Here is a 25,172-nt window from a genome sequence, read left to right on the forward strand (position 1 = left end):
GTCTCTCTCAGCGGCTTTCAGGACGAACAGCACTCACACTGCCCTGCGCGCTCCCATTCCTGGAAACGAGGTTTCCTCTTGGGCCCCAGCCCTTGCCCACCCCCATCAAGGAGCATGGGCCCAGGCCACCGGAGCTGCTGAATATTTATTTGGCCCCAGGAGCAGTGCAGGCATGGGCTGTGTTGGAAGAGAGAGGAGAGCAGACGAGGATGGCTGATTGTCAAAGCAGGGGGCAGGACCCGGGGGCAGGGGAAACCAGGCTGCCTTCCCTTCCCAGGGGTCCCTGGGGCATCTGGGTGTGTCCGCGGGGGTCGGGGGAGTGGGCTGGAAAGTTGTCGTGATTGGCATCGTTGGGGGTGAGAAGACAGGAATGGTTCAGACGGTTGGGGTGGAAGGTGGGGGGAGGGTAACGGTCAGAGGAAGCTTAAGGGTGGGGCTGGCTTGGCTTTGGCCGGTCTCGGGAGTCTGGGGTCAGGGGCTAGAGTCCAGTCTTGGCCGGGGGCTTGGGGTGGGAGTCAGGGCGCAGGCAGCAGCCTCACTCGGTCCGGGGGCCGCAGCGAGTGCCACTGGGCAATGGGCCGCCGCGGGTTGGCCAGCATGTCCGCCCAGTGCCGCAGGCCAGCCCCGCCGGCGGCCGCCCCCACGGCCACCCTCCCGATGGCCTCGTTCTTGCCCAGCTTGTCGTAGTCTAGCACGGTCAGCTCCACCTGCACCTTCTGGGGTGGGCGCGGGAGGAAGAGGAGAGAGGAGCGTGAGGGGAGGAGGTCCCGGAAGGGGCGGTGTCCGTTTTCACGGCTGAGGGCACCTCTCGCTGCCACCCGAGGGCTCGGGGCCCCGGAGCTCGGGACGGGGGAGGGGGTGGGAGACGAGAGGGACGGAGCCCGCGGTGAGGGGGAGGCTCTGGAGCCTTTCTGCCTGCGCAGCCAGGTTTCTAAGGAAATGAACCCTCAGGACTCGGTTGCGGAGCGGGTGTGTTCGGCGCCTCCTGGGGGAGCAGCCTCCTAAGAGCCGCAAAGCTGCAGAACTTCAACAGGGGCCGGGCTAGAGTAGGCGCCGTCCCTAAAGAAGTGAGGGGAGGTCCCTTTTTCTTAGAACCAAGTTCCTGAGGAGGGCGGGGCATCCTGGTGCCACGTGGGGGGCGGGGCATCCTGGTCCCGCTTGGGGGCGGGGCATCCTCGTCCTGCTTGGGGGGCGGGGCATCCTGGTCCTGCTTGGGGGCGGGGCTATCCTGGTCCTGCTTGGGGTCAGGGCATCGTGGTCCTGCTTAGGGTGGGGCATCTGGTCCTGCTTGGGGGCGGAACATCCTGGTTCCGCTTGGTGGGGCGGGGCATACTGATCCTGCTTAGGGTGGAGCATCTGGTACTGCTTAGGGGTGGGACATCCTGGTTCCGCTTAGGGGTGGAGCATCCCGCTCCTGCTTACAGCAGATAGCATGCCCACACCCAATTTTAAGGAGTCTCTTCCTGGAGTGGAAGAGGCTTCCTGGTCCTCACAGGAGGAAACAGACTGAGAGCATAACCTCAGACCCCCTCACCTGGTTTCTAGGGAGATGCTGAAAAGTCTCCCTCCGCCTACCAATGGCGATTACTAAAGGTCTGGGCTCTCGGAGAAGGGCAGCTTTGAGCTCACCTGGACTTGGTCACAGGGCACCTCGAAGCTGAAAGCTTCGTTGTAATAGGGGTTCAGAGTGTTCTTCTTGATGGTGGTTTTCTTCTTCCGCACCTTTTTGCCGCCCTGCAGCAGGTGGACCTTGACGTATGGATCTGGGGAGAGGAAGGAGGAGTCTCATAGCTCTGCACTGCTGAGTTCTTGGACCAACATAGAAACACTGCCTACACCCTTCGGGTCTCCCTAGCTCTATGCCAAAATCCATGCCTTCCACGGCAGCCTGGGCCTCCCTGTCCCCGGAGAAACCCTCGAGGCTCAGAAACTGTCAGAACGAGAACCCACCCCACGCCATCCCCACACACCCCACTCCCTTGCTTCCCACACACCTGACAGTCCTCCTACGTCCATCTTCTTCAGGTTTTTAGCCTCCAGGACGATGACGGTGAGCTTCCCGGCCGTGGGGACATAGCGGAGGGAGAAGCAGATGTCCCCAAGCTTCTCCTGCTGAAAGGAGAGGGGCCCATCACCAGAGCCCCGGCTCCACATCCATGCCCCCTCAGGGGTACAATCCACGCCGCCCCGAGGGTCTGGAAAGCCTATGATCTGATTGGCTCAGGATGTTGTGGGCGGGGCTGGGCCTAGGGGCGTGGCTCGGGGCGTGACCGCGCATGCTTACCTCCTCCCGCGGAGCCGCCTGCAGCTCCCGCCAGGCCTGCACTGGCCGCCCCAGGTCCACGGAGCTCATGGGGACCCGCACCTCCCCGATGGCGTCATTGCGAGAGAAGCGGTCGAAGTCGTACACTGCCATGACCAGCACCCTGCCCCCCAGCTCCACGTAGGGGACCTGGAGTGCACAGAGAATCCGCAGTAGAGAGCAGGAAGTCAGAGACAGGGTGAGGCACAGCACAACCAGAAGGAAGGCGTGGAGAGAGGCAGGGAAGGTCCAAGCGAACAGTTGGTGGAACTCAAATGGGGAAGTCCAGGGATCCATGCAGAAAAAAATCACGGGTCAGTGGAACCCAGATGGTACCGCCCAAGGACCAGGCTACAGCCCAGGAGTCAGTAGTGCCCAGGGTCCAGTGGAATAGCCCCAGAGCTGGTAGCTGCCACCTGAGCTGTGGCCGCCTCCAGGAAAAGCGGAAGGGGTCGGTCCCTAGTGTTCCAGGGACTGGGCACAGGCTATGGAACACCGGGCCTGAAGGCAGGAGCTCACCTTGAAGGCGAAAGTCTCCCCAAAGTGAGGGTTCAGCGTCTGCCGATGCACCTTGGTCTCGTACCGCCTCCGTTTGTCCGGCAGCAGGTAGACCCGCACATAGGGGTCCGAGGAGCCACCAAGATCCAAGGCTGCCAATCCCATTGCTTGCAGAATACCCACCAGCAGCTGCAGGGCCCAGGCACAGTGGGGGAGGTGGGGAACACTAGTCTTAGCCTCCCTTCTATGGCTCCTTTCAGAAGGGGTTGGAACCCCCGGGATCCTCCCTGCAAAGCATCCCCTTCCTCCACACCCACCTGGCCACTCTGGAAGTCATAATCCAGGGAGTACTGCAGTCGTCCTAGCTCATGCTTGTCTGCCACCTGCTGCCCTGGCCCGGATGGTGCTGGCTCCAGCTCCTCCACTTCTGGCTGCACCTTAGGAGCCAGGGGTAAGTGTAGGTGAAGTCTTCCCCTGATAGCAGTATCCTTCAGGCTCAGAAGCCAAGGGAGGCTCACAGGTCCCTTGGGCTATACCTGAGCGCTCACAGGCTAAGCAGAGTCAGTATTTGACTAGTGCTGTCTGCCACAGGCAGGAAATAGACATGGTAACACAGATGCAGTATGTTTGTGAAGGTTTGATTAGTGGTGTCTGCTATGGGCAAGGACTAGACATGTGTTTGTCATGCTTAGATTAAAACAAGTGCTGATGGTGTCCCATTGCCCACAGGAATAATGCAGGTTTTATTTCATATGCTAATGGATGTCCTGGGGTGCTGGTCCAAACTGCCATGTTTACTTGTGATCTTAGCACAGCAAAACATGGAGGAGAAATGGTGTATTTACTGTGTACTTGCCATTCTAAAGTAGAATGAAAAAGCAGAAGGTGTCTCCTTAACCTAGGCCAGCAATTCTTAAAATTAAATGTGAACCTGAATTCCCCTGAATCCTGTGGCAAAATGTCTGAGGTCACCTCTTCAGGGATTCTGACTTAATAGGTCAGATGCTAGCATCAGAATTTGCATTTCAACAAGTACCCAGTGTGATTCTGCTGCAGATGGTCTTTGAACATCACTGGTTTAAGGGATAGGGATGGGGCTGGACACCGGGACCCTAAATAGCATCCTTTATGGATACTAATTGAACAGCTCCTTATTGAGAAGGAAGGAGGGGAAATACCAAGTTAGTGACCACAAACTTGAGGCTCAGAGAGGGACAGTGAATTCTCCAAGGTAACCAACCAGGAAATGGTCCTTCTTGGTTGGAAACCTAGGGCTGTCTGGCTCCCAGGCAACCACTGCACTCTGCACTGAGAGACTTAATTTTCAGACCCTGCAGTGACCACTTTCCATTCCAACGGCCTCCTCCAATGCAAATGTCTTTTATTTATTAATTTTTTTTTTTTGAGACGGAGTTTCGCTCTGTCGCCCAGGCTGGAGTGCAGTGGCGCAATCTCGGCTCACTGCAAGCTCCGCCTCCTGGGTTCACGCCATTCTCCTGCCTCAGCCTCCCAAGTAGCTGGGACTACATGCGCCCGCTACCAAGCCCGGCTAATTTTTTTGTATTTTTAGTGGAGACGGGGTTTCACCGTGGTCTCGATCTCCTGACCTCGTGATCCACCCGCCTTGGCCTCCCAAAGTGCTGGGATTACAAGCATGAGCCACCACGCCCGGCCTGCAAATGTCTTTTATCCTCTCCAGGCTGCTGCTGCACTGGCCTCCTCCCTGGATTCCTTGCCGCAGATCTGTGCTACACAGGGTTCCACAGGAGTCATCCTAACACCATCTGACCCTGTCCCTCTCATGCTCAAAACATATTTGTAGCTTTCATCACCCTCATGACGTGGATACTGCTGAGTTCTCCAGACACTTCACTCCAGAGTGCAGCTATTGTGAAAAACGACTCTTTGTTCCCCAAATAAGCCTTAGAATCTGAATATGGGGCTTGAATCTGGATATGGGGCCTCAACACATGCTCCAACTTGGACTAGAATGTCCTTCTCTCTGGTCTCAGTTAACTCTGTCCCTTGGGTCTCAGTGCAGAAGTCACTTCAACCACAAAGCCTCCTCTGTCTGACCCTCTGTTTTAAACTTTTTCTTACTGTAAATATGTCCCATTTTCTGAAAAAAAATCAGCATATTTTAAAGTATTCTGGCACAAAGCTGGTTTTCAGCTTTCAGAGCCATTTATTTATTTATTTATCTATTTATTGGAGACAGAGTCTCGCTCTGTCACCCAGGCTGGAGTGCAGTGGTGCGATCACAGCTCACTGCAGCCTCCACCTCCCCGTTTCAGTGCCTCAGCCTCTCGAGTAGCTGGGATTATACCACGCCACCATGGCTGGCTAATTTTTTGTATTTTTAGTAGAGACAGGGTTTCATCATGTTGCCCAGGCTAGTCTCGAATTCATGACCTCAGGCAATCTGTCCACCTCAGCCTCCCAAGTGCTAGGATTACAGGTGTGAGCCACCGCACCCGGCCCAGAGCCAAATATTTATATGTTTCTGTAGGTTTCTATACAGTGGGATGCCTTTTCTGCACTCCTATGAGACCCTTGTAGTATGGCACATATTACCCTGTGTGGTGAGTGTCTGTGTCAGTGCCTGACTCCCCCACCAGACTGGGAAGTTCTTGTGAACAGCAACTAGTTCTGTTCCATCTCCAGGTCCCCAGAGTCCAGTTGAGGGCTAGACACACAGGGAGGATGAGCCAGTAAGGTGGGTTCCTATAGGAGGGAAGGGAGTAGGGACTGGGACCAGCTGAGCCATTGAGAGGAGCAGGGTGCTGGAAGGGGCCAGGTGGAGGGGCTGGGCTGGGCCACACCTTGTCTATGTAACTCTGGCCCAGCCCCTTCACTTCCTGAAGGTGGACCTGGGCTTGGGCCTGGCTCTTCTTGCCTGTCTGCCTCCGACAGCGCTTCCGGTAGAGACAGAAACAGCAGCTGAAGACGAGGAGGCCTGAGGCCAGCACGATGGTGGCCAGGGCCCAGGGGGGCACTGCAGAGGGGTGAAGACAACACACATTGAGGCCTGGACAGTGCGCCAGCTGATTCAGTCCTGATTACATGTGGAAGCTGGAATGCTGGCCTCCTTTTCCCTCCAGCCATTTTCATTCCATTTCTTCCCGTGTTTTTCTTCCACCTAATGTGGCCTATAGAGAGATTCGATGCCCTAACCCAGGCTGACACCATCTGGATTTGCTTGCTTGCTAGTTCTGCCTTTCCTTACCCGCCCCCGCCCCCCATTTCTGCTCAACTCCTGATGCTTTTAGAAGAAGCCCTGCTCCTCATCGGGCCTCAGTTTCCTTATCTGTAAAAGAAGGGCTAGGTGGACCTTCCAATTCTAAGTTCCCATTCCATGCATCACCCCTTGATCCCGTTTCGATTTTTGTTGCAAATTTATTCCTTTGTTTTTCCCCATTTCTTTCGCATTCCAGTTCAGGATGAAGACCCGGAATCCCAGCCGGATTTTCCAGCCCGCCTGCCCAAGTACACCCGTCCGAATCCCGCCCCTCGCAATCCTGGCCGGGCTTTCTCTCTGCTCGGCCCCCCGCCCCCCCCGGTCTTGCTCACCTGGGCGGTGGCTGATGCGACTGGAGTCCGGAGGCGTGTCGGGCGATGGAGGCCCCGGGGTTGGGGGCTCCGGGAACATGGTGGCGGGGTCCTAGAGTCTTTTCTGCAGAGGCACTCAAGCACCCTAGTCCCCCATTCCCACCCCAGACGTCCATTGAGCCCCACGCACAACAAAGAACTCCAACTCCCATGAGGCCTCTGCGCGAACAGCCGCGCAGAAACCGGACAGCCACCGCGAGTCATGCTGGGAGTTGTAGTTTCAGCCTCCCCGCGCTTGAGAGGGGGTGTCCAGGACCTAGTTCCATCCCAAAAGGATACCCTCTTCCTCCACGGCCCCAAAGGCATCCCGCTGACTTCTGCCTCGTCCTCGCCCCTCCGCAGGGTCTGAACCGGAAGCGGGCGAAGGCAGGCGTGGGAACCAGCGGACCGCGTTGCCCAGAGCAACAGCCGGGCTCCTCTCGAGCGGGGTGAGAGCAAAGCTGGTTGCCCGGGCAACGGTTTGTTGCCAGGACAACGGGCGGGGCTGACGCACAGACGCGGAGTCCCGGCGGAGCAGGCTCGCTCCGGGGCCCACCGGTGCCTGGGAACCCCCCAATAGCCCGACTGGCATCCTGAGATCCCGCGAGGTGGGGAGGGGGCAGCCTGTGGTCCAAGCGCCCACAGCCAACTGCTCCCTCCGCACCTGGTCCTGGGAGCTGATACGCAGGCTCCCTCTTCCCTCTCCTCAGTTTTGCTGGAGGGCGGGTCGGGGGCTGCCCGGTGCCTGGGCTGAGCCCCCTCATCCTTCTTGGCCTGTTGGTTTCTCCACGCATCCGTGCTGCCCTTGTGACCGCCTCGGTCTCCACGCTGTCTCTTGACCCCAAATAGGCGTCTTCCCTGTGTCTGCCTCCCCATCCCGCCTGTCTCTCTTGCCTATCGCCTGGCCTCTGTCCCCAGGATCTCTCCCCCTCCCCTCCGCCTGCGCCCCCCTCCCCGCCCTCGGCTCTTTGTCTTCTCCATACCTGTCTCGCGTCCCCAAATGCCTGTCTCTCCGCTTCAGGCTCCAGCCCTCCCTCTGGTTGTCCCCCCAGTGCCCCAGCCCCCACTCCCACACCCCTTTCCTCTAGGGATGCGGATGCGGATGGGCTGAGGGCGGGGGACCCAGCAGCTCCTACCTGCTCGGCGGCTGGACGGGACACTCCCGGGAGACGCCGAGGCGCCAGCCCCGCCCGGACCCCACCCCCTGCACGTGGGCGGTGGCGCTGTCCCGGGTGCTGATCGCGGAGCTGTGCGGGGCGGGGGAGCCGCGGAGCGGAGCTGGATCCCGTGCGCGCGTGTGTGCCAGTGTGCGTGTGCGCGCGTGTGTGGTGTGTATTGTGTGTGCCCGTATTTGGTCTCGGGTAGGCGGAAAGCCCCGCCCCACCCCTCCTCCCGCCTCCACCCGGGAACCTCGATGACGCCCACAGATGTTTATCCTGATGCCTTAGAATTTTCTGCCTTCTGGTCCAGTCGTTGGCCGTCCAGACCACTCCACTCCTCCCGTCCCAACACACACAACACACACCCTGTATAGCCCAAAGAACGGCATGCTAGGATACTCAGTCCTAGGACCTAGGAGACCCCAGAGCCCCAATGGAGACCCAGACTCTGTGGGGTTCAGCATCAAAGTCCCCAGCTATCAGCCCCCAGACATCGCCCTCTAAGTTCCCCTAACACCAGTCCCAGCAGGCGGCCAGTGCGGTGGCTCACACCTGTAACCTCAGCATTTTGGGAGGCCGAAGCAGGAGGAATGCTTGAGCCCAGGAGCTGGAGACCAGCCTGGGCAACATAGCAAAATCCTGTCTCTACAAAAATGAGCCAGGGTGGTGGTGCGCACCTGTGATCGCAGCTACTCTAGAGGCTGAGGTGGGAAGATCACCTGGGCCCAGGAGTCAGCCACTGCACTCCAGTCTGGGCAACAGAGCAAGACCATGTCTCAAAAACAAAAACAAAAACAGAACAAAACAACAACAACAACAAAGAAGAGTAAAAGAAAAGCTCAGAAGGCGAGTCCCCAAGCACTTAGGTCCAGCGAGCCCTGTCCATACTGCTGAGACCCTGGACACAGACGTCTGGACACTGCCTTCTCTGAGAGACTCAACCACCCAAACTTACATTTTTTCACGTGCAAATGCGTGGGTCCCTCTAGTCCCCTCCTGGACGTTTGCTTCTATCCCTGGATACCAGGAACCCATCCCTACACCCAATCCAGTATTATTTCCAGACCCAGAAATCCATGGGACAACTGTCTCTGGGGAGAACAGTGATTTAATAAATTACGGGATAGAAGGAGAAATACATGTGGATGGTGGGGTGCAGGGAGACCTTGGGCACAGGGACTCCCTCCCACCCCAGATTATAGAAGACTGATTTGGTTTCTGAAGTAAAACCAGGGCAGGATCCTTCCTGCCTTTGGTCCTCAAGTAGCCAGAACTCCAGACCCAAATTCCTTCCTGCCTCAGAATCCAGGCTCCAGCCTGTTTCCTTCTGCATCCCAGAAAAACCTAGGGAATCCAAGCTACCATCCCTCTCCTCCTTCAAGGAACCAGGAATCCAGATCCCCAGCTCCCATAGGAATCATCTGAAGCCCACCAGACCACTCTCTCCTGGGGAAACCAGAGTTTGGGATCCCAGCTCCCTCCTTCCACAGCACCCAGGAGTCTGGGAGCCCAGCCCCCTGCTCTTCCAGGAATCTGGGCTCAAGTGGGCGTCCAGAGCTTGAGGATGCCTGGGCTGCCGACCCAGCCCCCTCGTCACTTAGACCTCCAACTCGTGGGCCTGGATGGCGGCCACGTTCTCATAGATGAGGTTTTCCACATTCTCATACGTGACCTCCTTCTTGGCTGGGGCCTGGGCTGACTGTTGGAGGAACCGCAGGATGCACTGGTGCAGGAATACGTACTGAGCCTGGGAAGCGGGCACGGGAGTGAGAGGCGTCCCCCTAAGTCTGGGCTGCGTGGAGCCCCAGGGTCCCTCGTCCCACTGCCTCCCGTCCTGTGTCGCTGAGGGGCTGCCTCACCTCAGTCTGCACCATCAAAGGCCGGCTCTCTCTCATCTTCCTCACAAAGCTGAAGGGCCCAAGGAGACCCTGGGACTGCAGCTGCCGGAGCAGGACGTCCAGGGCAATGAGGGTGCCTGTTCGACCCACGCCAGCACTAGGCAGAACAAGGGAAGGGTCAGACCAAGGGGCAGGAGTGTGAGGCCCCAGGGTCATGGCTGATTGGAGGGATCTCTGAATGATGACAATAACTATGCCTGCTCACACCTGTAATCCCAGCACTTTGGGAGGCCGAGGCCGGTGGATCACCCAAGGTCAGGAGTTCAAGACTAGCCTGGCCAACCTGGCGAAACCCTGTCTCTACCAAAAATACAAAAATTAGCCGGGTGTGGTGGTGCACACCTATAATCCCAGCTACTTGGGAGGCCGAGGCGAAGAATCACTTGAACCCAGGAGGTGGAGGTTGCAGTGAGCTGGGATTGCACCATTGCACTCCAGCCTGGCGACAAGAGCAAAACTCTATCTCAAAAACAACAACAACAACAACAAAACTATGCCTGGAGTTCCTTCCATCTGTTAGGCTCTGTTCTAAGTGCCTAACGGGCCTTCTTCACTCCTCCCAAACCTAAGAAGTCGGATGTACTAGCACATCCATTGTACAGATGGGGAAATGGAGGCTGAGTGAGGTGAAGTCCCATTCCCCAGGCCACTCAGCTAATAAGTGGCAGAGCCAGGGTTCAAACACAGGAAGAGGAACTCTCCAGCCAATCATTTAGTAATTCCTTTAAACACGAAAATTAGTCTTTTGTTTTGTTTGAGACAGGGTCTCTCGCTGTCTTGCAGGCTGGAGTGCAGTGGCATGATCTCGGCTCACTGCACCCTTGACCTCCTGGGCTCAAGTGATCCTCCTGTCTCAGCCTCCTGAGTAGCTCGGATCACAGGCATGCACCACTGCATCTGGCTAACTTACTAACTTTTTAATAGAGACGGGGTCTTGCCATGTTGCCCAGGCTGGTCTCAAACTCCTGGACTCAAGTGATCCTCCCACCTCAGCCCCCCAAAGTGCTGGGATTACAGGCATGAGCTACTGTGCCCAGTGAAAAAATTAGCCATTTTAGGCTGGGCACAGTGGCTCACACCTGTAATTCCAGCACTTTGGGAGGCTGAGGTGGGTGGATCACGAGGTCAGGAGATCGAGACCATCCTGGCCAATATGGTGAAACTCCATCTCTACTAAAATACCAAAAAAAAAAAAAAAAATTACCCAGGTATGGTGGCGGGCGCCTGTAGTCCCAGCTACTCGAGAGGCTGAGGCAGGGGAATCACTTGAACCCAGGAGGCGGAGATTGCAGTGAGCCGAGATCACATCACTGCACTCCCAGCCTGGGCAACAGAGTGAGATTCCGTCCTCCAAAAAAATAAATACTTAAAAAATTAGCTATTTTAGGCTGGGCACAGTGGCTCACGCTGGTAATCCCAGCACTTTGGGAGGCTGAAGCGGGCGGATCACTGGAGGTCAGGTGTTGGAGACCAGCCTGGCCAACATGGAGAAATCTCATCTCTACGAAAAATACCAAAATTAGCCAGGCAGGGTGGCAGGCATCTGTATTCCCAGCTACTCAGGAGGCGAGGCAGGAGAATTGCTTGAACCCAGGAGGTGGAGGTTGCAGTGAGCGGAGATCGCACCATTGCACTCCAGCCTGGGTGACACAGCTAGACTCTGTCTCCAAAAAAAAAAAAAAAAAATAGCTATTTGAATGTGAGCAATTTATCACACTCACAATGCTGTGCAGCCCCCACCTCTATCTACTTGCAAAACACTTTCATCACCCCTAAAGCAGACACCACGCCCATTAGGCCATCTCTCCCCATTCCCTGTCACCCTCCAGGGCCTGGAAGCTACTAATCTGTTTAGTGTCTCTGTTGCTTTGGCTGTTCTAGATATGCTTCTGGATATGCATACTAATGGAATGATGTAATGATATCCACTCAGCTTTAAAATGGGGAGGACACTGCCAGGCGCGGTGGCTCATGCCTGAAATCCCAGCACTTTGGGAGGCCGAGGTGGGTGGATCACCTGAGGTTGGGAGTTCGAGACCAGCCTGACCAACATGGAGAAACCCCATGTCTACTGAAAATACAAAATTAGCCGGGCGTGGTGGCACATGTCTGTAGTCCCAGCTACTCGGGAGGCTGAGGCAGGAGAATTGCTTGAACCTGGGAGGCAGAGGTTGCAGTGAGCCGAGATCATGCCATTGCACTCCAGCCTGGGCAACAAGAGCAAAACTCTGCCTCCAAAACAAACAAACAAACAAATAAATAGATAAAATAAAATGGGGAGGACACCTTTTTGCCATGAGGCTGTTATGAGGAGCAGTAGGACTGTGTACATGTTCACTGCCACTGAAACCAGAGCCCCAGTCTCAGGGGCTGTCACTCTTCCTCATCTCCCTAATAGTTACCGTTAGGTGAAACCTGACCTACAGGACTTCAGCATAAGTATCAGGAAAGGGTCAGGTGCGGTGGCTCACGCCTGGCATCTCAGCACTTTGGGAGGCAGAGGCAGACGGATCACGAGGTCAGGAGTTCGAGACCAGCCTGGCCAACATGGTGAAAGCCCGTCTCTACTAAAAATACAAAAATTAGCTGGGTGTGGTGGTGAGCATCTGTAATCCCAGCTACTCAGGAGGCTGAGAGAGGAGAATCGCTTGAACCTGGGAGGCAGAGGTTGCAGTGAGCTGAGATTGTGCCATTGCACTCCAGCCTGGGTGACAGGGAGAGACTCCATCTCAAATAAAATAAAAAAATAAAATAAAATAAAATAAATAAAATAAATAGAATAGAATAAAATAAAATAAAAATAAATATCAGGGAAGCGGTTGATGGGGAGTCCCTGCACTCCAGCACAAGGAAGTGTCTCCACTGTTTCTCAGAACCTGTGGCCACATCCCCATCCTGCGCCTTCATCTTTTCTCCCTTCTCTTCTGCATTCAACCTTCTCTGCCTTTACCTTTTCATCTTTCTTTTTTTCCTTTTTTTTTTAATCGAGACAGAGTCACCCAGGCTGGAGTGCAGTGGTGCGACCTCAGCTCACTGCAACCTCTGCCTCCCGGGTTCAAGCGATTCTCTTGCCTCAGCCTCCTGAGTGGCTGGGATTATAGGCGCCCACCACCACACCCGGCTAATTTTTGTATGTTTAGTAGAGATAAGGTTTGTATGTTGGCCAGGCTGATCTCAAACTCCTGAACTCAAGTGATCCACCCGCCTTGGCCTCCCAAAGTGCTAGGATTTACAGGCATGAGCCACCGCTCCTGGCCTGCCTTTTCATCTTTCGTTCCCATCTTTTCATCCTTATCTCCCTTCTTTTCTTAATCTGCTTCACGCCCCCCTTTATCTTCCACATCCACCTCCTCCTTCTCTCCCTCTTCCATCTCCCCTGTAAGTTCCCAGGGTCCCGTCTAACACAACTGTCTGAGCCCCAAGGAGCGGTTCTCTCGAGGGAGAGGGTCCTGGGCTGGTCCCCACCTGCAGTGCACAATGGGTGGGCCTCCCTCCGTGGTCTGATCCAGCCACTGCCGGAGCATCCTCCAGAAAGCCAGCAAGCTGTCTGGGGAAGAGGGAACGCCGTGATCCGGCCAGGCCTGGTAGTGGAATTGGCGCAGCGATAGCGTCTTCTGCTCCTCCACCTGGAAGGAGGGAGCACTCACAGGCTCTGGAGATGAACGTAGGGAGGACCTGGCTTCTACCACTAGGAGCAGGTTCCCTGGGGCACACTGCAGCTCCTCAGAGGAGTGGGCGGAAGGTTGGAGTTGGTGGAGGGTCCCGGATGCATGGCATATGTCACAGGGGAAGGCTGAGGGCCAGGATGGGGCTGGGCACACGCACCTGGAGGAGCTGCAGTTCCCGCACCGTCCAGTTCTCCATCACTTCCTCACCTACCAGGGTTACCCGCAGGTGCCCATGGGTGCAGGGCTGCGAGTCCACAGGCCAGTAATGCTCACACCTCACCTGGGGGAGGAGGAGGGCTCAGAGAACACAACTCCTCTTCCCCAGGTCTGTGGGGTCTGCCTTAGGCCCATATGTGAAACAGCAGATGGGCTGGGCGGGGAGTGGGGAACGGGTCTACACTGAAGACGCCTGGGGTTACCCTGGAGGAATCCATAAGGTCTGGGTGTGGGGTCTACATTGGATCAGTGCTCGGGGCGGGGTCCTGCACCCAGTCAGCACCCAGGACTCAGATCTCTCACCTGGCCGGCCTCCATGCAGTTGGTCAGCATGACCAGGGTGTGGCTCTGTTGTTCCCACACCAGGCGCCAGAAGTCACCCACCGTCTGTGGCAGGGGACCCTGGGTTGCAATGAACTCCTGGGGGCTCCAGAGACCCTGGTTGAGGAAGGCAGGCGGGTCACGGGGGCCTTTAGATGACCCCTGCCAGCTCTTATCTCTCCAGGCCTGCTGGGCACCCTTTCAGTCCCAACCACGACCTTACGGGCATGAAGCTGGCATTGATGTAGTCAGAGCCTGGCTCCTCATGGATGGGCTGCAGGGGCACCCGGGACCAGTCGTCTAGGAGAAGAGGCCAGCATTAGCCAGGCAGAGAGACCCAGAGAGGCACAGAGACAAGACCACAGGCAGACAGAGCCAGAGAGGCACAGAGACAAGACCACAGGCAGACAGAGCCAGAGAGGCACAGAGACAAGACCACAGGCAGACAGACCCGGAGAGGCACAGAGACAAGACCACAGGCAGACAGACCCAGAGAGGCACAGAGACAAGACCAAGACCCACGGACAGAAGTCATGCTGAGATACAGGCAGACCCTAGGAGCTACGCGGGGATTGAGAGGGGCGGAGGGACCTCAGCTGCAGGGAGCAGGCCAGGAGGACTCTCAAAGGGACCCACAGCCGGGTGCAGTGATTTACACCTGTAATTCCAGCACTTTGGGAGGCTGAGGTGGGTGGATCACCTGAGGTCAGGAATTTGAGACCAGCCTGGCCAACATGGTGAAACCCGGTCACTGCTAAAAATACAAAAATTAGCTAGGCGTGGTGGCGGGCACCTGTAGTCCCAGCTACTAGGGAGGCTGAGGTGGGAGGATTGCTTGAACCCAAGAAGCGGAGGTTGCAGTGAGTGGAGGTGGTGCCACTTCACTCCAGCCTGGGTGACAGAGCAAGACTCCATCTCAAAGAAACAAAAAAGGGGGGGTGCCGGGCGCAGTGGCTCACGCCTGTAATCCCAGCACTTTGGGAGGCCAAGGCGGGTGGATCACAAGGTCAGGAGATGGAGACCATCCTGGCTAACACGGTGAAACCCTGTCTCTACCAAAAATACAAAAAATTAGCCGGGCGTGGTGGCGGGCGCCTGTAGTCCCAGCTACTCGGGAGGCTGAGGCAGGAGAATGGCGTGAACCCCGGGAGGTGGAGCTTGCAGTGAGCCGAGATCGCGCCACTGCACTCCAGCCTGGGCGCCAGAGTGAGACTCCGTCTTAAAAAAAAAAAAAGAAAAAAGAAAGAAAGAAAAAAAAAGGGGACCCACGGTAGGGGGTGGGTCTTGTTTCTCAAAGCAGGTAGGAGAAGGGGACTGGGGTGGGGTGCCGAGTAGATCAGGGCTGGGATGAAAGCAGCGGGCTCCTGAGACTCACAGGGCAGCACATTTCTGTAGCGGTTCTTGGCGTTGTTCTCTGAAGCGGAAGCCACCATCTGAGACTGGCTATGGCCCACCAGGGAGAGTTGCTGGGGGTACAGGCAGAGGGGGTACCTGGTGTTGGATTTTCTTTACTCTCCCTCAAGGGTACCCCCCGAGCTCCCCTTGCCTTCTTCGGGATCACCCCTTGTTTATCCCTTGCACCCTGAGATTCTATGGCACCCACAAAAACAGAACATATGTGTGTGCCACCTGCCCTGTGGGGCATTTGGGAGGATTTAGGGAACCATGGGACTTCTTTAGGCAGGCAAGAAAGCAGGTGTCAGGAGAGAAAGGACTCACGGGGTGGGGGCAGAGAGAGCTACTTTAGGACTGACCCACCATTATTTTAAGATTTCAGTGAGTGGAGAGGTAACGTGGCTGGGAATCTCTGCACAATCCAATGACATATGTGATGCCGCTTTTGCTTAATCCCAAAAGCCGTGAGGTCTGGCCAGGGGGTGGGGGTGAGGGTGGGGGGTCTGGGCCACCAGAGGGAGGCTGAGCTCAGCCCCTCTGTCCTCTCCCCACCTGGTACTCGTCTGCAAAACCGCAGTTGCTGTCCTTCTCATTCTTCCTGACGTGGTCAGCAAAGTCTTCAGCCGGGATGTCCCCTGGGAAGCTACGGGTTTTGGGGGAGCAGGGAGAAAAGACTGTAACCTCTTTTAATCTTGCACTTTTGAGGGCTGGGCATGGTGGCTCATGCCTGTAATCCCAGCACTTTGGGAGGCCGAGGCGGGTGGATCACCTGAGGTCAGGAGTTTGAGACCACCCTGACCAACATGGAGAAACCCTGTCTCCACTAAAAATACAAAAATTAGCTGGGTGTGGTGGTGTCTGCCTATAGTCCCAGCTACTCAGGACGCTGAGGCAGGAGAATCGCTTGAACCCAGGAGGCAGAAGTTGAGTGAGTTGAGATTGCGCCACTGAACTCCAGCCTGGGCAACAGAGCAAGACTCTGTCCGTCTCTCATTCTCTCTCTCTATACACACACACACACACACACACACACACACACGTATATACATATACGTATATACGTCTATATATGTATATACGTCTATATATGTATATGTATATACGTCTTTATATGTGTATACGTCTATATATATGTGCTTTTGGTATCAATGAAAAGGTGTCTTTGATCCAGCAATGCCGCTCCTGGGTATATCCCCAAAAGAACTGAAAGCAAAGACTCAAAAAGCTATTTGCATGCCCATATTTATAACGCTCACAATAGCCCAGATGCGGACGCAACCTAAGCCTCCATCTATGGGGGAACGGATAAACCAAACGTGGTCGAGCCATACAATGGGATATGATTCAGCCTCAAAAACAAGGGAGGCCGGGAGCGGTGGCTCACGCCTGTCATCCCAGCACTTTGGGAGGCTGAGGTGGGTGGATCACGAGGTCAGGAGATCGAGGCCATCCTGGCTAACACGGTGAAACCCCGTCTCTACTAAATGTACAAAAAAAAAAATTAGCCAGGCGTGATGGCAGGTGCCTGTAGTCCCAGCTACTTGGGAGGCTGAGGCAGGAGAATGGTGTGAACCCGGGAGACGGAGCTTGCAGTGAGCCGAGATCATGCCACTGCACTCCAGCCTGGGCAACAGAGCGAGACTCTGTCTCAAAAAACAAAACAAAACAAAAAACAAGGGAGGCTGGGCACGGTGGCCCACGCCTGTCATCCCAGCACTTTGAGAGGCTGATGCAGGAGGATTGTTTGAGACCAGCCTGGGAAACACAGCAGGACCCTGTCTCCACAAAAATTTAAGTATTAAAAAATCAGCCAGGCGTGATGGTGCACAACTGTGGTCCCAGCTACTTGGAGGCTGAGATGAGAGGATCACTTGAACCAGGAGGTCAAGGTTGCAGTGAGCTGTGTTTGCAACACTATACTCCAGCCTAGAGTGAGATCTTGTCTCAATTTTTTAAACTAAAATTAAAACATTAAAAAAGTTCCTTGACTTCATGGAACTTCAGCTCTTTCTCACTCTTCCCCTTGTAATATAATTTTTTTTCTTTGGAGACAGAGTCTCGTTCTGTCACCCATGCTGGAGTGCAGTGGCACGATCTCGGTTCACTGCAACCTCCGCCTCACGGGTTCAAGCAATTCTCCTGCCTCAGCCTCCCGAGTAGCTGGGACTACAGGCGCACTCCGCAATGCCCGGCTAATTTTTTGTGTTTTAGTACAGACAGGGTTTCACTGTATTTCCCAGGCTGGTCTCAAACTCCTGATCTCAGGCAATCCGCCCGCCTCGGCCTCCCAAAGTGCTGGGATTACAGGCATGAGCCACCACACCCAGCCTGTAATATAATTTTATAAATGTTGTCTCACCAGGCATGGTGGCTCACACCTGTAATCCCAGCACTTTGGGAGGCTGAGGCGGGCGGATCACGAGGTCAGGAGTTCGAGACCAGCCTGGCCAACACGGTGAAACCCCGTCTCTACTAAAAGTACAAAAATTAGCCAGGCATGGTGGCGGACGCCTGTAATCCCAGCTACTTGGGAGGCTGAGGCAGGAGAATCACTTGAACCTGGGAGGCGGTTGCAGTGAGCAACGATCGTCCCACTGCACTCCAGCCTGGACAACAAGAGTGAAACTCTGTCTAAAAAAAAAAAAATGTCTCGACCCAGTTTTGAGGCTGGCTGGAGGATGCTGGTCAGCTCTGGTGTTTTGAGCAGCTGATTGGGTCTGTACCCCATCACCTGCTTTACTGGGCTCTCACACTCTGGGCCACTGTGCAGCTGCTCTCATCACGCCAGGACCAGGTGCCAGACGACCGGACATGGCCCCTGTGATCCTGAGCTCATGAAATTACACAAACTAGAGAATCCTAAACCCAGCTTCCCTGCCTGGCCCATTCCCCCCCTTGGAAACTCCTGCCTGAAGTTCCTCCCTGCACCTCTGCCTCCTGAGTGTCCCTGGTGCTTCCTCCTGTGGCCCCTCAGGGTGGGACAGGCACTTTCTCTCTTGGAAACTGTGAGTAACAAACTCTTCATGTCTGTCTCTTGATCTGTTGACTTTATGATACCTAAAGAATAGTAAAACCGGCTGGGCGCAGTGGCTCACGCCTGTAATCCCAGCACTTTGGGAGGCCGAGGCGGGTGGATCACCTGAGGTCAGGAGGTCAAGACCAGCCTGGCCAACATGGTGAAACCCCATCTCTACTAGAAATATAAAAATTAGCTGGGCGTGGTGTTGCACACCTGTAGTCCTAACTACTTGGGAGGCTGAGGCAGGAGAATCGCTTGAACCTGTGAGGCGGAGGTTGCAGTGAACTGAGATTGCACCACTGCACTCCAGCCTGGGTGAAAGGGCAAGACTCCGTCTCAAAAAATAAAAAATAATAAACATAGACAGCCCTACACTTACACTTCTCATGCAGACCAGTTTTTTCTCCTTCCTGTCATCCTATCACCATGGCCTGGCATCTATATCCACTACTCCACGGAACACCTTTCTCCAAAATCGTCATGGCCTCCCTGTCTGTAATTGCAAAGGCCACACTTCGGCCCCCACCAGCCTGACTGCTCAGCGGTATTTAGCACCACCGCCTGTGCCTGCCTTTTCTCCGGGATCTTCACTTGTCCGGAACACCCGTCCCTGGCTTGGCCCCCACCTACCCAGCTGCTGCTTGTCCATTTCCTGGGCAGGCCCCTCCTCCTCTGTCCGTCTTAAAAGGTATAACTGTTCTCCAGTGTCCAACCCCAAGCCATTTTTCTCGCTGGACACACACTTCTTACGGGGTTTGGCCCGTTCCTGTAGTTTCACTTTCTTTCTTTTTCTTTTTCGAGACAGAGTCTCACCCTGTCACCCAGGTTGGAGTGCAGTGGTGTGATCTCAGCTCACTGCAACTTCAGCCTCTGGAGCTCAAGTGATTCTCCTGCCTCTGCCTCCTGAGTGGCTGGGATTACAGGTGCCAGCCACCATGCCCGGCTAATTTTTGTATTTTTAGTAGAAACGGGGTTTTGCCATGTTGATCAGGCTGGTCTCGAACTCCTGACCTCAAGTGATCCTCCCGCCTCGGCCTCCCAAAGTGCTGGAATTACAGGCATGAGCCACCACGCCTGGCCTCTTGTCTGGATTATTACAAATCTCTTCCACATGTTAGACTTCTTCTTACACGTGTTAGACTGTGTCACTAGCCTATTCAGAATCTTCCAAGAACTCTCATCTCACAATAAATCCAAAGTCCTAATTTTCATCTACAAGCCTGTGCCTGCTCTGGCCCCACTGACGTCTCTCTGACCTCACTTCCCACCGCCCTCCCCTTCCGCTGTCTACTCAGTCGGAGATGCACGATGTTCTCTGAACCTCACGTGTGCTGTTGCCTCAGGCCCTCCACTCACCCGTCCCTGTCCTCGGAGCACCTTTCCCAGATGCGTGCACGGCTCCTCTCCCACTTGCGTGGGCCTGTACTCAGATGACTTCCTCTTAGTCATCTCGTTAGCAAAGCTTTCCTTGAATATCCTGCCTAAAATATTCCTGCTGGGTGCAGCGGCTCACGCCTGTAATGCTAACACTTTGGGAGGCTGAGGTGGAAGGATTGCTTGAGGCCAGCAGTTCAAGACCAGCCTGGGCAACCTGGTAAGACCGCCCCCCCGACCCCCATCTCTACAAAAAATTAAAAAATTAGCCAGGCATTGTGGTGCGTGCCTGTGGTCCCAGCTGCTGGGGAGGCTGAGATGGGAGGGTCACTTGAGCCCAAGAGGTCGAGGCTGCAGTGAGCTATGATTGCACCACTGCACTCCAGCCTGGGCCACAGAGTGAGACCCTGTCTTGACAAATTAATAAATAAAATAAAATAAAATAATTCATCTGATTTTCTCTCTAATTTCTTCTAATTTTCACATTAGAAGAATATCAAAATAGGCCAGGGGCTGTGGCTCACGCCTGTAATCCCAGCACTTTGGGAGGCCAAGGCAGGTGGATCACAAGGTCAGGAGTTCGAGACCAGCCTGGCCAACATAGTGAAACCCTGTCTCTACTAAAAAATACAAAAATTAGCCAGGCGTGGTGGTGCATGACTGTAGTCCCAGCTACTCGGGAGGCTGAGACAGCAGAATTGCTTGAATCCGGGAGGCAGAGGTTGCAGTGAGCCGAGATCACGCCACTGCACTTCAGCCTGGGTGACAGAGCAAGACTCCACCTCAAAAAAAAAAAAAAAAATATCAAAATATTCCTCTACCCTTCCTATCCCCTCCTCTTGCCTTGTCTCCAAGTTTATTTTATATATATATATATATATATTGTTGCCCAGGCTGGAGTGCAATGGTGCAATCTCGGCTCACTGCAACCTCCGCTCCCGGGTTCAAGTGATTCTCCTGCCCCAGCCGCCTGAGTTACTGGGATTACAGGCGTGAGCCACTATGCCTGGCCCTGTCTGAAAGTTTGTATCATATTTTTTATGATCTTTTTTTATTTTTTATTATTATTTTTTTGAGACAGAATCTTGCTCTGTTGCCCAGGCTGCAGTGCAGTGGCGTGATCTCGGCTCACTGCAAGCTCCACCTCCCAGATTCACGCCATTCTCCTACCTCAGCCTCCCAAGCAGCTGGGACTACAGGCGCCCGCCACCACGCCTGGCTTCTTTTTTGTATTTTTTAGTGGAGACAGGGTTTCACCGTGTTAGCCAGGATGGTCTTGATCTCCTGACCTTGTGGTCCACCTGCCTGGGCCTCCCAAAGTGCTGGGATTACAAGAGTGAGCCACCGCACCCAGCAATCTTGTTTATTGATATCTCCTGTACTAGAATATAAGCTCCTGGCGGGCAAGAATCTTGGTTTCATTTGCTGTTTGTTTCTTGGTTTCATCTGCTGCTGGTTTCATTTGGCACCTGGAACAGTGCCGATACATGCTGGTGCTCAGCTGATATCTGCTGAATGAATGAACGTTCGGGAGTTGAGACCAGAACTGAATTCGCTGGCCCAGGCTGCTTGGGGAGTGAGTGGCGATGGAAGGGCTGTGGTCCTTGTCACAGAGGCATTGGCCCCTTCTGAGACCTTTGTGGGTAAATGCATTGATCACCCTCTGACCTAGCTGGCAGCCAGCAAACGCCCCTTGATTTGACCAGATTCTTTCCGACGCGCCCCCCAGACCTTCTGCTCACCTGAAGACCAGATCCCTGATTTCTGGTTTCTGCTGCTTCTTATTCCTGGGAAAAGGATGTTAGGATGAGAGGCTCAGGGGGGGAAGCTGCAACCAGGGGTCCTCCTCCTTCTTCTCCAGCCCCCACCCTCCAGGCGGTCAGCCCTGTGCTGAGTCTCACCTCCTTTTCAGGAAGAAAATCAGCAGCACCACGAGGATGAGAAATAGGAGGACGCCCACAATGGCTCCGGCAATGACCCCTGTAGGGAGGAGGCATTGGGAACCCTCAGAGCGCAGGTCTGATCTGCTCATCTGTCTCCAACCTTGCCCGGCCTTTCCTCTTCCCCAGGAGCCTGGTCCAAATACAGCTGACCCTCGAACATCACGGGTGTGAATTGTGTCGGTCCAGTTATACTTACGCACTTACCCATGGATTTTCCTCTACCCCTGAGACAGCAAGGCCAGCCCCTCTCCTTCCTCCTTCCTCCTCCTCTGCCTACTCAACGTGAATACTACAAGGATGAAGACCTTTATGATGATCCACTTAATAAATAGTGAGTACATTTTCTCTTCCTTAGGATATTCTTAAAAACGTTTTTTTCCTTAGCTACTTGATTATAAGAATACAGTATATAGTACGGCTGGGCGCGGTGGCTCACGCTTGTAATCCCAGCACTTTGGGAGGCCGAGATGGGTGGATCACGAGGTCAGGAGATCGAGACCATCCTAATTAACACGGTGAAACCCCATATCCACTAAAAATACAAAAAATTAGCCGGGTGTGGTGGTGGGCGCCTGTAGTCCCACCTACTCGGGAGGCTGAGGCAGGAGAATGGCGTGAACCCGGGAGGTGGAGCTTGCAGTGAGCCGAGATCACGCCACTGCACTCCAGCCTGGGCAACAGAGCGAGACTCTGTCTCAAAAACAAACAAACAAAAAGAATACAGTATATAGTACGTATCCATTCTCCTGCCTCAGCCTCCCGAGTAGCTGGGACTACAGGTGCCCGCCACCACATCTGGCTAATTTTTTGTATTTTTAGTAGAGTCGGGGTTTCACCGTGTTAGCCAGGGTGGTCCTGATCTCCTGACCTCGTGATCCACCCGCCTTGGCCTCCCAAAGTGCTGGGATTATAGGCATGAGCCACCACGCCCGGCCGTTATATGCAGATTTTCTACTGTGTAGGGGACAATTGTTCAAGGGTCAACTATCTATCATTTTCACAGGTGACCTGGTTGCTGAAGAGTGAGTCCTGGCCAGGCATGGTGGCTCACCCCTGTAATCCTAACACTTTGGGAGGCTGAGGTGGGTGGATCACTTGAGCCCAGGAGTTTGAGACCAGCCTGGGCAACATAAAAAAACCCAGTCTCTACTAAAAATACAAAAGTTAGCTGGGTATGGTGGTGCACACCTGTCATCCCAGCTACTAAGGAGGCTGAGCATAAGAATCACCTGAACCTGGGAGGTGGAGGCCGCAGTGAGCTGAGACTGCACTACTGCACTCCAGACTGGGCAATAGAGTGCGACTCAGTCTCAAAAAAAAAAAAAAAAAAGGAAACAAAACAAAAAGAACCCCAACAAAATAGCTGGGCATGATAGTACATGCCTGTAGTCCCAGCTACTCAGGGGACTGAGGCAGGAGGATCACTTGAGCCTGGGAGGTGGAGGCTGCAGTGAGCCCAGATCATGCCACTGCACTCCAGCCTGGGCAACACAGTGAGACCCTGTCTCAAAAAAGAACAAAACGAAACAAAACAAAAAAGTGACTCTCGCCTTCCTTAGCTTAGACTAGTGGTTCTCAACAAGGGTGATTTTGCTCCCAAAGAGACACCGGGCAATGTCTGGAGACGTTTTTGGTTGTCACAGCTTGGAAGTGGGAGTGCTACTGGCACATAGTGGGTGGGAACCAGAGGTGCGGCTCAATATCCTACAATGCGCAGGATGGCCCCCCCACAACAAAGAAGGATCTAGCTGGAAACGTCTGTAGTGCCGAGGCGGAGGAAACACTTTGCTGGTTGTGAAATTGTCCCTGGCATGGATGGCTTCTGTTCTCCCCAGATTGAGGCTTCATCTTCTCAGAGGTCCTGCTGGCTGGTGAAAGACTCCCCAGCAACGGAGCCTACTGAGATCTGGTGGTGCCTTTTTTTTTTTTTTTTTTTTTTTTTGGTTTGTTTTTTGAGATGGAGTTTTGCTCTTGTTGACCAGGCTGGAGTGCAATGGCGCAATCCAGGCTCACCGCAACCTCCGCCTCCTGGGTTCTAGTGATTCTCTTGCCTCAGCCCCCTGAGTAGTTGGGATGACAGACACGCGCCACCACGCCTGGCTAATTTTTTTGTATTTTTAGTAGAGACAGGGTTTCTCCATGTTGGTCAGGCTGGTCTCGAACTCTCAACCGCAGGTGATCCTCCCGCCTTGGCCTCCCAAAGTGCTGGGATTACAGGTGTGAGCCACCACGCCCGGCTGATCTGGTGGTGTCTATGGGTGCTCTCAGGCTCTGATGGCACAGTTCTCCCAAGATCTGTCGTTAGATGTCTAGTCTTAGGGCAGACTCAAGCCTATGGCCCATCTCCATCAGCCTTGAAGGCCCCCAAGCTGCAGCTTCTCAGCAATCCTGAGAAGACTGTGTTTGTTGACAGGGAACTGAAGGGTCTTACAACCTGTACGGGAGACTCATTCCCTCTTGGACTTGGCCTCACAGAATTGGACTAGAGGACCTGTTCTCTCAGGGATCCTTGTCACTAAGGGAGAGAACTTTCTCAGCAATGGGGTCTGGCAAAGCCCAGTTCAAACAGCATCCATTGATCACCACATCAATCCCCAGTCTCTCTCCAGACTGGAGACCCAATCTCATAAGAAACCCTGTTCCTAGGAAGTGATTGATGGGGCAAAGTGAGGCTTATGGCCATGATCTTGGTACATGGCCAGGTCTTTCCAAAGTCTAAGCTCCAAAGTTCTTCAAGCACCACATTGATTACTGCAAGATGATACAACCACATTCGGAAAAACAAAACTGGGCGGGGGTAGTTAAATGTATAGTTCCCATGTGATCCCTCAGTTCCGCTACTGGGTATAGACCCAAGAGAAATAAAAACATACGTCCACACAAAACCTATCCACAAACATTCCTAGCGGCATTACCCATAATAGTCAAAACTGGAAAGTACTCAACTGATCCATCAACTGGATCAATGAATGGATAAAAATGAATGGGTAGGCCAGGTGCGGTGGCTCACACCTGTAATCCCAACACTTTGGGAGGAGGAGCCAGGAGGATTACTTCAGGTGAGGAATTCGAGACCAGTCTGTCCAACATGGCAAAACCCCATCCCTACTAAAAAAATTTAAAAATTTGCTGGGCATGGTGGCTCACGCCTGTAATCCCAGCACTTTGGGAGGCCGAGGCGGGTGGATCACCTGAGGTCAAGAGTTTGAGACCAGCCTGGCCAACATGGCAGAGCCCCATCTCTACTAAAAGTATAAAAGTTAGCTGGGCGTGGTAGGAGGCGCCTATAATCCCAGCTACTCAGGAGGCTGAGGCAGAAGGATCGCTTGAACCCGGGAGGTGGAGGTTGCAGTGAGCCGAGATTGCACCACTGCACTCCAGTCTGGGCGACAAGAGTGAAACTCTGCCTCAAAAAATAAAAAAAATAAAATAAAAAGTTAGCCAAGCATGGTGGCACATGCCTGTAATCCCAGATACTTGGGTGGCTGAGGCACAAGAATTGCTTGAACCCTGGTAGCAGAGGTTGCAGTGAGCAGAGATCATGCCACTGCGCTCCAGCTTGGGTGACAGACTGAGTCTCAAAACAAAAACAAAAACAAAAAAACAAATTATGCTCAGTGAAAGTGGCCAGTCACAAAGAAACACATAATGTGTGATTGCATTTCTTTTGTTTTTGAAACAGTCTCGTTCCTTCACCCAGGCTGGAGTGCAGTGGCCCTGATCATAGTTCACTGCAGTCTCAACCTCCTGGGCTCAAGTGATCCTTCCGACTCAGCCTCCTGAGTAGTTA

General features: G+C 54.1%; 2 protein-coding genes across 7 annotated transcripts in view; both read right to left on the reverse strand.

Annotated features, from left to right (window-relative positions):
• Positions 1-6: 6 nt before the first annotated feature.
• SYT5 (synaptotagmin 5) lies at positions 7-7,593 on the reverse strand. 6 transcript variants are annotated; one of them, XM_032171185.2, is made up of 9 exons: positions 7,525-7,593; positions 6,371-6,494; positions 5,623-5,795; positions 3,118-3,237; positions 2,822-2,989; positions 2,285-2,452; positions 1,995-2,112; positions 1,630-1,763; positions 7-716 (listed from the first exon to the last, which is right to left on the reverse strand). In XM_032171185.2, exons 2-9 carry the CDS (start codon positions 6,447-6,449, stop codon positions 516-518), a joined length of 1,161 nt encoding a protein of 386 aa, XP_032027076.1. In that variant the 5' UTR covers positions 6,450-6,494; positions 7,525-7,593; the 3' UTR covers positions 7-515. The 6 variants fall into 6 exon arrangements, with proteins under 6 accessions (XP_032027076.1, XP_032027077.1, XP_032027078.1 ...); XM_032171186.2 differs by lacking the exon at positions 7,525-7,593 and adding an exon at positions 7,372-7,511; XM_032171187.2 differs by lacking the exon at positions 7,525-7,593 and having other exon boundaries at positions 1,995-2,109; positions 6,371-7,345.
• Positions 7,594-8,638: 1,045 nt separating this feature from the next.
• PTPRH (protein tyrosine phosphatase receptor type H) overlaps positions 8,639-25,172 on the reverse strand; it is a 38,112-nt gene continuing 21,578 nt past the window's right edge. The window contains exons 12-21 of the mRNA XM_058425790.1: positions 21,341-21,419; positions 21,182-21,226; positions 15,599-15,689; positions 15,027-15,117; positions 13,875-13,951; positions 13,634-13,768; positions 13,272-13,394; positions 12,912-13,072; positions 9,408-9,543; positions 8,639-9,295 (exon numbers count right to left, since the gene is read on the reverse strand). Of these exons, the coding sequence (XP_058281773.1) occupies positions 9,146-9,295; positions 9,408-9,543; positions 12,912-13,072; positions 13,272-13,394; positions 13,634-13,768; positions 13,875-13,951; positions 15,027-15,117; positions 15,599-15,689; positions 21,182-21,226; positions 21,341-21,419 (1,088 nt within the window). The 3' untranslated portion in view covers positions 8,639-9,145. The remainder of the gene's footprint in view (positions 9,296-9,407; positions 9,544-12,911; positions 13,073-13,271; positions 13,395-13,633; positions 13,769-13,874; positions 13,952-15,026; positions 15,118-15,598; positions 15,690-21,181; positions 21,227-21,340; positions 21,420-25,172) is intronic.

Source organism: Hylobates moloch, unplaced genomic scaffold, assembly GCF_009828535.3.
Source record: "Hylobates moloch isolate HMO894 unplaced genomic scaffold, HMol_V3 SCAFFOLD_12, whole genome shotgun sequence".
Lineage (NCBI taxonomy): Eukaryota > Metazoa > Chordata > Mammalia > Primates > Hylobatidae > Hylobates > Hylobates moloch.

What these genes read in the sequence shown, in the direction of transcription:
- SYT5 (XM_032171182.2), bottom strand. Translation starts at nt 7,264, where the DNA reads ATGGGGAGGCAGACACAGGGAAGACGCCTATTTGGGGTCAAGAGACAG. An exon ending in GGGAGACTTTCGCCTTCAAG is followed by an intron (nt 2,453 to 2,821) that starts GTGAGCTCCTGC and finishes TGTGCACTCCAG; the next exon opens with GTCCCCTACGTGGAGCTGGG. An exon ending in TGCCCTGTGACCAAGTCCAG is followed by an intron (nt 717 to 1,629) that starts GTGAGCTCAAAG and finishes CGCCCACCCCAG; the next exon opens with AAGGTGCAGGTGGAGCTGAC.